The sequence below is a fragment of the Phaseolus vulgaris genome, chromosome 9 (assembly GCF_000499845.2).
Source record: "Phaseolus vulgaris cultivar G19833 chromosome 9, P. vulgaris v2.0, whole genome shotgun sequence".
In the NCBI taxonomy this organism is placed as follows: domain Eukaryota; kingdom Viridiplantae; phylum Streptophyta; class Magnoliopsida; order Fabales; family Fabaceae; genus Phaseolus; species Phaseolus vulgaris.
The window spans coordinates 26535363-26546507 of NC_023751.2; the positions used below are offsets into that span (position 1 = coordinate 26535363).

The window sequence follows — 11145 nt, forward strand, 5'->3', positions numbered from 1 at the left end:
ATTCAATAGTTTAACTAAATTGGGGCGTGTCCAAACAACACCAATGACAACCTGTGAAGACTCATTACACCTACTCTAGTGAATACACTTGTCACGCCCTAATAATATCATTAACTATTGCATTTTAGTTATAGACCCTCCCAATGATCTTTTGTATGCATATTTGACATTGTACACTTGTTTTATTGTTATGACATTCTCCTCATTATTCTCTTCCAAAGTAAGTATTATGTTTATCTACATCACTAGACTTTTAGTCATGTCAACAACCATGAAATGTTCATTTGGTTTAATATGCCAGCATAAGGATGACAAACTTAAGTTATTTCATGATTATGCATATTATCTTCAATACCCAACCTTCTCCATTGCGAATAGGTTTACCCTGCAATTTAGAAGGACAATCATATTTTCTTGTACCAATTATAGTCACCTCTAAATTGTGTTTTTATTTTCTATACTTTTCACCCCTTTCACAACCTAACACTACATGTCTTTCTTCCTTGTTGTCTATTTGATTTGTCAAATTTAATTATGATAATCACAAAACCAAGTCAAAAGGCCACCCTATGTACCCACACTGAAGTAAGTCATCTTCGCGTACCAAATACATACACAAATACATTACATCATAATTACATGAGTTGTCAAAATTTGTATACAAATGAATAAATTCTATTTACCGCATTTATTGTAGAGTCCCTAATGCAATCTTCTCCAACCAATTCATTTTAAGTGGTCACAAACTTCATTAAATTGAACTCTTTCATATATGACATTTTATCTACTTCATTGGATACTTTGCTCCAAAATTAAGATTTTATCCCCATATTAACCGATCATTATGCTACAATTACACAAAAATATTAAATACTAAAAATATGAAAAAAAATTGTATTACGAATTATGTATTCTGAAATACAAAATTTATATTTCAAAATGTGAAATCGAAAATAAAAAAAATAAAAAATTTAAATGGTACAATATAAAATAAAAAAATCATAAATATTAACGTTTATCCAAAAAGTTTCAAAATTTTACATTCCAGAATTAAAAAAAAAAATCAATGAAAAACTAACCAAGAAAACAAACCAATATGGTATAACCACCTACCACCACCATCGCCAAACACCATCACCACGCACGAACTACCGGCAACCACCAAACCAAACTTCACCATAGACTAACAACTCCAACACACCAATACATAACTTCATTCTCAAAAGGATAATATTGGTATTTTAAAAAATATGGGGTGCAGGAAGAATTTGTAAGAATTTGCCCCGTTACTATTGAGCGGCAAGTCAGGCCCAATGCAACGTTGTTCTAAGAAATATTGAAGAATCTCCACTCGCCACGTGTCCGATCAAAACCGCCTCAAAGGGAATCCTATTTATTGTCTTCCTCTTCTGTGTCCCTCTCAAAACCACTCGTCCACAACCAAATAATAAAAAGGAAAATGCTGAGAATCGCTTCAAGCGCAAAGAGACTTCTTCGAACGCCGTCGTTCGAGGCGCCACCGTTGGGGGTTAGGGTTCTGCCGCGCCTCTACCACGAGAGGGTGGTGGACCACTACGACAACCCCCGAAATGTCGGATCCTTCGACAAGAACGACCCCGCTGTGGGAACGGGTCTTGTCGGAGCACCCGCGTGTGGCGACGTAATGAAACTCCAAATTAAGGTTGACGAGAAAACCGGAAAGATCGTCGATGCTCGCTTCAAAACCTTCGGTTGTGGATCCGCCATTGCTTCTTCCTCCGTCGGTAATATGCTCTTTGTTTAATTGATTATTAATATATTTTAGTCTTAGTTTCAAGCTTATCTTTGCTGTTAGGGTTTGTGCAATTTTTGGCGTTTGAATTTTCGTTTTTTTTTTCCTCGAATGTTTTTGTCCTAACGGTGTTGAATGAAATTTCGTGCTTTGTGCCTCCCATAACTGAGGGTGTTTCTGATTTGTAGCTTTCTTGTCTCTTTGCAGCTACTGAATGGGTGAAGGGAAAGCAAATGGAGGAAGTTTTGTCGATTAAAAACACGTGAGTTGGAGCTCTTGAAAACGTTTGCTACACTTGGTTATTATTGTTCTGTACATGGCTTGTATAGTATGTGATTTGTTATATAGATTATATTCTTTGGACTAGACGGTGAGTGCTTACTATTAGGTGCTAGACAACGCTGGCTCTTTCTGAAAAGTAACATAATTGTATCTTAGCCGTAAGAAAGGTGAAAATTGAGAGTTATAGCAAGTTTAGTGCCTGGAATTGAAGAAGTAACAAAGAATGATGTGGACAAATTTACTTTAGATGTTTTTTTGGAGAAAACACAGCCTAGTTCAACACAAAATTTTCATTTTTTTTATTGGTTTTGATGGTTAATATTTGATGTTTTGTTGTTGTGCTGTCATATATATTGTGTCCTCTTCAGATGACTATGAGCTGATGAATCTAATGACTGCTCAAGAATATTTTCATCTTTTGCTGTGTTTATAGATTAATGCACTATCTCTATGACTTCTAGTCCTGCTAGATAATATGATTCTAGCTTCGGTTATGCCTTTTCATGATTAATTGCTCTCTTCTCCGGTTAGTAGTTGTTGAAGAACACATTGTTAATTTTATGCAGTGAAATTGCGAAGCATCTTTCACTTCCACCCGTCAAGCTTCACTGCAGCATGCTTGCAGAGGATGCTATAAAAGCAGCCGTTAAAGATTATGAAACTAAACGTGCCTCAGCAATTGCTGATGGACAGGGAACAGGAGAGAAAGCTGCCACTGCTTGACATTCTTGCATTTCTAAATTGTATGATGATGAAAACAACCATTACTTTGGCTTTTTGGCAACAGAGTGAATGGACATTGTATGGACATCATGAGGTCAGATTTGTTTTGGTTGGAGCTAGTTATATAGTATTTGATTTGTGTTAATGTGAAGTAAATACTTATGTCCCAGTCTGTAGTTTGTCATCTGCATGGTTTGTATGCTAAATTATGTTTCTATTTCTACTAAAAGATATGTACATACAATAAAGTAAAAGCTATGATATTGTGTTGGAGCCACGTAAATATTTCGTTACTGAAGCTAACATACCATTTTACCCTATTTTGTTTTGGATATGTTTGTCTGTCATTCGGCTTTATACGTTCTGACAATGAATATAGGAATTCCACTGTAAAATGTGTGATGCATCCTTGCATTGAAGGATATAACCCTTGGAGCTGAGAGAAACAGAGCGTGTTCGAGTGTTGGTTGCTTATACAAAACATGAATAAGAAAACTTCATCATGAACCTTCATTAATTTTTTATGGCTTCTCACTTGATCACAAATGATCAAAGACACGGATTAAAAAAGGATTAGTTCTATAGGAGTGTCCTTAAATCAACAAGCAGCAATTGATTAAAACTTTTGAATTGTGAATCTGTGAATTGTTCACCGTTGTTTGTCAAATCTCATTGGTTGCCTAATTTAACAGTGTGCTTTTAGCTTAGGCTTGTGATCTTTATCTTTAATTGTATGATTTATTTTTAATTTAATTAGTTGTTTGTCAAACTCATTAGGTGGTTAAGTTTGCCTCCAGTGTTTACTTTTGTGTAATTGTTTATATTTTTCTGGCTAATTGTCTAAATCAATGACCATATAGTTATAGACCTTCCCATTTCTGTTAAACTCAATAAGGTCCCTTTTCGGCCGACAGAAAACAAAACAATTAGATGATGTTCTTCCATATTTTCATTTAAATTTCACTGTGTATTGAATTCAATTACCCTATAAATTTTGCAAGAAAACAGTAAAATTAGCAAATCTCCATAATGGGGTGAATCTTGCTTTGATTTTTCATATCTTATATTGAGAATCGCATCCTTACTCAAATTATACATGGAAGTCATTCCTATAGAGATAGTTTCACAACTTAAAATATTTAATTTGTGATCAATACAAAAGTTTTACGTAAAATCTTTTTCTCTAGATTTCTTCTGAGATGCTATACTTCTGCTACTATTCTATCTTAAAAATTACTTAAATGTGAAATTTTTTATTAAAATTTATTAAAAATATATTATTTATTAATCTGATTACATAATTATAAAATCAATCTTTGAGATATATATGTCATAAAATTAAGTATAATATAATGTGATATAATTTTGTTCAATTTTATATAACACTAAATGTTACATAATTTACAATTTTATTGTTTAGACGATAAAAAATTGCATTTTTATACAATTTTGTAATTTTGTAGTCAGTTTATTAAATAGTATATTTTAAATGATTTTATAATATAATTTTGTAATCAGTTTCGTAAGTAATATATTTTAAACAATTTGATATATAAATTATGTAAATCAATCAATAATTTTATTCTTGAAAGAAAGTTTGTTTTGAATACTTCCTCGTATCCATCGAGACAGATCAAAATACATGTAATATGTTTTAAGTTATGATGTGATAGAGTGACACCAGTAAAAACATATACTAACTTCTTAATAAATTAATATTTTAATTATTTTTTAATTTAAATATTATTATAAAGAGTTGTGAAATGTGTATTTTTTACTATTTGCGGTCCAAAAGAAAAGTTTTTCTTTTAAGTTATAGGGCTATTCACTTTGTTTCCTAACATATTGCAAGCCAGAGTACATACGACGTGTGTCAAATCGTAGGCAATTTGCATAAAGGTGCAGAAGAAAAATTAAATTTTCATGGTTTAAATTTTTGGTTTGTTAATTACATAATTTATAAATACATTTCAGATTTGTATAATCTAAAAATCTATTTTAAATTAGACAATTTGCAGTATTCATAATATGCAAGATTCATAATTTAAAAGTATAATCTAAGAATGTATTTTAAATTAGACAATTTATAATACCCAACCAATCTAGATTCGTAATTTAAAAATGTATTTTAAATTATAGAACTGAAATACGTTTCAGATCGAATACACTTTTCAATTTCATATTAAAAATTCAAAATAAATTTAAGAAAAGTATAATGCACATGCAAAATCATTTGAAAATGGCTAGAGAAAGATTAAAAGGTGAATCTATGCATGAGCTTAAAATGAAGTTGATTTCTGAAAGAGAAAAGGATGGTAGAAACATAAGAATGTGTCTAAAGTAACTACTCTTATTTTTGGTGACGATAACATAAAAAAAAATATAATTGTCAAGACACAAAATGTTCAACTTAAGAACATGAGTTACATTAAAGTTATCTTGTTCTACAATATTCACTTTTATTTCCATATGGAGAAGAAGGATACAAACATGATATTGTTTATCGAGTTACACATACTTCAAAGAGTCACAAAAAAGATCTCTTTACTATGAGAGAATGACTTTGCTTTAACTATATTAAGTTTAAAAGGACTCTTTCAACAATTCTTAGTTATTGTTATATCATGATGGAGACTAAAAGGCTTCTTTTATTAGAAGAAACCAATCAAAATTAAAAGTTGATAAATATTTCAATTTGCATAAATCAAGTACCAATAATGACATTCAAGATTAAAATAAGGGAGAAAATGTTATATTACCTTCTTTGTTAAAAGTCATATATACATAGATCAATTTACTATGATGACATGATAACATGTAGTTGGACATACTTTCCTTATTTGTTTGTAACATTTACATGTAATCCCTATTGGTAAAAAAAATTAAAACATTCATTTAAATTTAGAAGATTTCCTTTATTTAATTTAATATATAGGATCTTTTAAGTTAAATTTGATGAGTTCTTAACATATTTGACAAAAAAAATGTGTATTATGGAAGGCAGTTGCGTGTAAGTCCTCTTTAATAGTATTGATTAATTAGCAAATCATTAGTGTTGAACATATACAAGTCAATTTACTAACAACACTTTCTCTTGCTTTACTTTTAGATAAGTATATAATATGATTTCAAAAATGCAAATTGTCACATGTTCATTTATTGATTTTTTTTATCCATCAAATAGATACCTTTTCGTAGATGACATTAACAAGATTGTATATGAAAAACTATTATCAAAGCAAGAATATAATGAATTATATAATTCAGCACAAGGTCACATGATTCATGGCCCATGTGGGTGGACGGACACCTCATCACCATGCATGAAAATGGAAGGTGTAATACTTATTATCCAAAAATGTTCCGAAAGCTCAATAATTTTTGTTCAACATGATTATTGTATCTACAAAAGAAGAAACAATGTGAACAAATTTGCAAACAAGGATATCACTGTATTGAAAATCAAAGTGTTCCATTCAATGCCTTTTGTTAAAAATTGCTAGGCACATATTAATATGAAATGGTGTAATTGAGGTACTTCAATTATTACATATTTAAGTACATAAACAAAGGGTGCCTAGAATTACAATTATGATAATTAACAACTAAGATTAATTATTTGTTATATGATCAAATTAAACAATATCTTAATTTTATGTATATTTTAAATTTTATGTATATTTTTTCATGTCGAGGAGGTTTCTTCTTTGTTTATTTTTAAAGGACACCAACTAACTATATTCCTTTCAAATATATCTCTACTTGTGAAATATGATGGATAATTTTTTTAGTCTTAATTCACTTTCAATATTTGAAATGTTGTTTTCTCACCTTCTTGGTGACCAAACCGTACATTTTCAAGATGATGAAAAAAATTATGATATAGTTGCAAAAGTAAGTGTTTCAAATCAATGTTCATATAATCAGTGTTATCAGTTTTCAGTTATGGCAATGCCATAGCGGAAGGCGGTGGCGGATTTTCTTACCACTGCCACAACAAGGCGATGGCAATAAGGTTTTTTCATGGCGACCACTTTTGGCATATCGGATGCTAATGGAAAATGGAAATATCGAAAAAGGCAGAGAAAAAGATGGTGGCAATGGCGTAAGGTGAGCTAGTGTGGTGGCAGCAATGGCACACATTGTGACGACGGTGGAAAATGTAGAAGAAGGGATTGTGCGACACATGAAAAAGATAAAAGACCTTAAACCTAATTTTGAAAAAATCCTAATGAGTTTGGGTCTTTGGCCTATTCCAACTTTTAACTAATAAAACCCTAAAATTCTAATTATTCAAATAAAATTTGAATGTGTTCCAGCTATATGAGCTGTTAAACCTAATTAAGAGTTCAAAACCTACTTAAAATTAAGTTTTTGGGCCTATTTTTGGCCCATTTAAAACATTATACTTATTGTAATTCACAACACATCTTTTTATCTCTGCCATAACACCTTCCACAATAATTCTGTTATAACTTTATAAAGGATTTATGGGGTCTCCGATATGATCAGTTATCCGATATCGATAACACTGCATATAATGGATGTATATCTAAATAAAATACTCCAAGAAGGAAAAAAAGTAACATTTGTTTAATTTGTCTCAAGATTTGTTTATGATAAAAGAAACAAAGATAATAAAAAATACAAAAGAAAGGTACAAAAGAAAGGTCTTACCATTGGAAGGTAATTAGGATTCTTCCAAGTAATATTGACATATTTTATTTGATAATGATACTAATTTTTTCATGTTGCTTTGAAGATCTTAGAATTGTTTCCAATGTCCAATATCCTACATTCATAGAATCATGTTTTGCATTGAGATTTTTTTATGATTTGAAGCTATAAAATATGTTCAAGATTGGGCTATAGTACAATATGAGAAAATTATTTTTTCATAATGTTGTTATCAAATAATATTCATAAACCTGAGGATGTATGAAATCAAACTTGGTAGTGACTTGCATATTTCATCTTTTTAAACAAATAAAATTATATAATTTTGAAGGTAGAAACAATATTAGTTTTTCATTACATAATTTATATTGTTAAGAATGTCATGTGTCATCTTACTTTATTAGACCATCTAATGATATGCATTTAGCTAGATCATTTGATGAACTATATAAAGCTCAATGTATGATTGTTATTATATAGTTATTTTTTTTAGTCAATTAGGCTCTTTTTATTTGTTGTATAGTTAGTTAATAATGTTGTAGTTAGTTTATATAGGCTAACTCAACTAATGCTGAGTGTATGCAATATGTAAACTCTATATAATCATTGTATTTTGTTTCTCTATGTGTTCATCAATAATGAATTTAGAGATATATTATTTCTTCTAGTCATATCACGTCTTTAGATCTTTCCTTACACATTTATGTCCTACTTTCATGGATTGTCTAGTGTTCATTACATATTTCGGTATAAATTTCTTAATTGGATATTGATCAATGTTGTTTCAACTAAATAAAAGTGTCCAAGTAGTAAACCGTCTAATGGATGGTGTCCTATAACAAAGATAAACATAATTTAAGTATAGTTAGGGTTAGTTAAACTTGAGTCCTCTCCCAACAAATTCAATTATATATTCAGTATGACCCATTTCAAATATTATTTGCAGCATTTGTTAGTTAATAAGAGTAGTTAAAAGGGGATTGTATTTGTTTGAATAGAAATTTAAAAGATAACAACAAGAAAATGAAAAACAAGTTGAGTATCAATTTCATTCAATCATGAATTCTTCATCAGTTGACATATATATCATTCTTCCAATCTTCAAACAAGATCGAATTGACTAAATATGTGTCAACCAATTCAATAGCATATAATTAATGAAACATGTGTTCTCTTGACTTAAAGAAACAAGATATTTTTAGAATAATGCAAACTAAACAAGATTTTCAATTAAAGAACACAATTGAATCATCAACACGTGTTAAAAAAATTTCAATAATAGAAATTAGAACTCAAAAAGATAGATCATCTAGCATAATCTGTTACATTATTGAAGAATAAAACTTTAATTGCACATAACCTCATGATTTATTGTGAAATCACAAGAGAATAAACCAAAAAGAACTTAATCTTCCATCCAGAGGCAAAACAAAGTAGAAAATAAGAAAACTAAGAAAAGTACGATGATCTATTTATGAACATCTTTCCAATGTGAAGCTTGATGCCTTCTCCTTGAAGCTTGTATTCTTTTATATGGTTCATTGCTCATGGATCTCAAAATTAGATTATGGTTTAAATATTGTTCACATATTCTCAGTTTCCCAATTTTCAGAATCTTTAGACTTTATTTCCATTCTATTGCAAATTTGGTTTCTTCTTATCTTTCCATATTATTTGCTTCCAAATATATTTATGATATATTGTAGATTTTATTCTATAATTATTTAACTCAAATTTCATTTCTCCTTTTGATTCAGAGAAGCCACTTTGAATTTGATTAATCAGGTCCACTCGCAACAGTAGACGTTTCCTTCATACTTGTGCATCAGTGTAATAGACAATTTTATCAAACCATCTAGACTGAGACGTTCACATCATACTCTTTCTACACCTTTACCTTCATTAGTCTTGATGCTGCTGAGGTGTTTTCTTCAGTTAAGTCCTAGCAGTTGAGTTGTTAAATTGTCTGCTCCATGTAACCACTAGACCATCTGTTGTAAGAAGGATTAAACCATCTGCTGTGACTAAAAATCCAAAATTAACAATAATAGTAGTTAAGGTCCAAATATATAAATTATATGAATCCTATTTAAAATAGTACAATTATTCATAATTATAGTCAAAGAAAGATATAATTAAAGGTTTTGGGTGCGAGTAAAACTATGCTCATCAAATACCAAACAAATTGGTACTAGAGTTTTAGTTCTGACCCATTTCTCATCCATGGGTGTTTGATATAGGATTAAGACTAGTCCCCTATGTATGTTTATTATGTTGTAAAGAAAATCTTCAAGAAGATGTTCAAGAAGATGACCAACACAATCATGATTAAGAACTTCACAAGAAAGTATAATTTTAATTTGTGGTGCATCGATATGCATGCTTTGTTGAAAAAATAGGGAGCATGGATGTCCTTGTTTGGCAATATTGGACACATGGAGGAGTCGATTATAGGAACTCAAGAGTGAGCCTTCTATATTTTTTTTTTGTCTTTCTTAGATGAAGTTCTTTGTGTTAGAAAATGAAGAAACTACTTTAGGTTTTTTGTTGAAACTGGAGAAAATTTTCATTATAGTTTAAGGTTTAGGGTTGTTTCTCAAGAAATGATTCTTTGGGCTTTATATGAAGGAGGACTTATCAATAAAGGAACATCTTGATGAGATGAATATAACTTTATGGAATTATGAGATATGAATGTGAAGATGAAGAATGAAGATCTTGTAGTGATTCTTTGCATAAGCTTTCACCCTTCATTTGAAATTTTTATTAATTCTTTAAGAGTGGGTAAAGACTATCACACTAAAGGAGATGAAATTCATACCCTATTATTTTCATATCTTCAAAGGCATTGAATTTTTATAGAACATATTTACTAACTTAAGGTAGATAGTTTTGAGGATCATAGAAATAACCTTTAATCTCACACATTTCCATATACTTGTTAATGTTGTGTCCCTTTTGCTAAAGTTCTTTCGCACAAACTTGATGTTCAATTTAGATTTGAATTATTTCTATGTCGTAATGCTTTAGGTTCTTTATGGTTCATTAATTTTATTTGATGAAGCCTCATTTTATGGAAGACAATAGATGCTAGAAAAATGCGAATTGTCTTTTAATATAACAATATGGACATAAGTTCCAATGTAATCTATACCTTCTTGTTGTGAGTATTTCTTAGCTACTAATACAACTTTGTTCTCACAACTTATCTTGTCAAATTTGTTTCTAAATGCGTATTTGGAATCAATGATTGACATGTTTTGATGTGGACTTAATAGTTGTCATACGTCATTTTTCTAAAATTGATTAAGCATTTCTTGTATAGCTTTGCCCCAAATTTCATCATCTAATGCTTCATTAATTTTTTTTAGCTCTGATATCAACATAAATTGATCTTTGTAGGGTGATATTGTCCTTAAACCTTCGTTTGGATTGCATATGATGACATTTGTTGGATGATGCTTCACCATTTATGAATTACACCCACTTGATTTTTTTTTCTTAGTTAGATCATCTATCGAGTCTTTAGAAGCTTATATGTATGTCTTTGTCTTTGTCTTTTACAACTATTCTTGCAAGTTTAAATCTACAAAATAATCGTCTAACTCTAGTAATTTCTTAGCAAACTTATGGTCATTGAATCTTACATGAATGACTTGTTCAACTATTGATGTTTTAAAGTTGTAGACTCT

General features: G+C 30.0%; 1 protein-coding gene across 1 annotated transcript; it reads left to right on the forward strand.

Annotated features, from left to right (window-relative positions):
- The first annotated feature begins 1403 nt into the window (after positions 1-1403).
- Positions 1404-3059, forward strand: LOC137821599 (iron-sulfur cluster assembly protein 1-like). The gene is made up of 3 exons (XM_068626262.1): positions 1404-1763; positions 1979-2033; positions 2620-3059. The coding sequence occupies exons 1-3, from the start codon at positions 1460-1462 to the stop codon at positions 2774-2776; spliced, it is 516 nt and encodes a 171-aa protein (XP_068482363.1). The 5' UTR covers positions 1404-1459; the 3' UTR covers positions 2777-3059.
- Positions 3060-11145: the final 8086 nt, after the last annotated feature.

Excerpts from the sequence above, each read along its gene's own strand:
- LOC137821599 (XM_068626262.1), top strand. The coding sequence starts at position 1,460 with ATGCTGAGAATCGCTTCAAGCGCAAAGAGACTTCTTCGAACGCCGTCG. Across the intron at positions 1,764-1,978 it reads CATTGCTTCTTCCTCCGTCG|CTACTGAATGGGTGAAGGGA; the intron begins GTAATATGCTCT and ends GTCTCTTTGCAG. Across the intron at positions 2,034-2,619 it reads GTTTTGTCGATTAAAAACAC|TGAAATTGCGAAGCATCTTT; the intron begins GTGAGTTGGAGC and ends AATTTTATGCAG.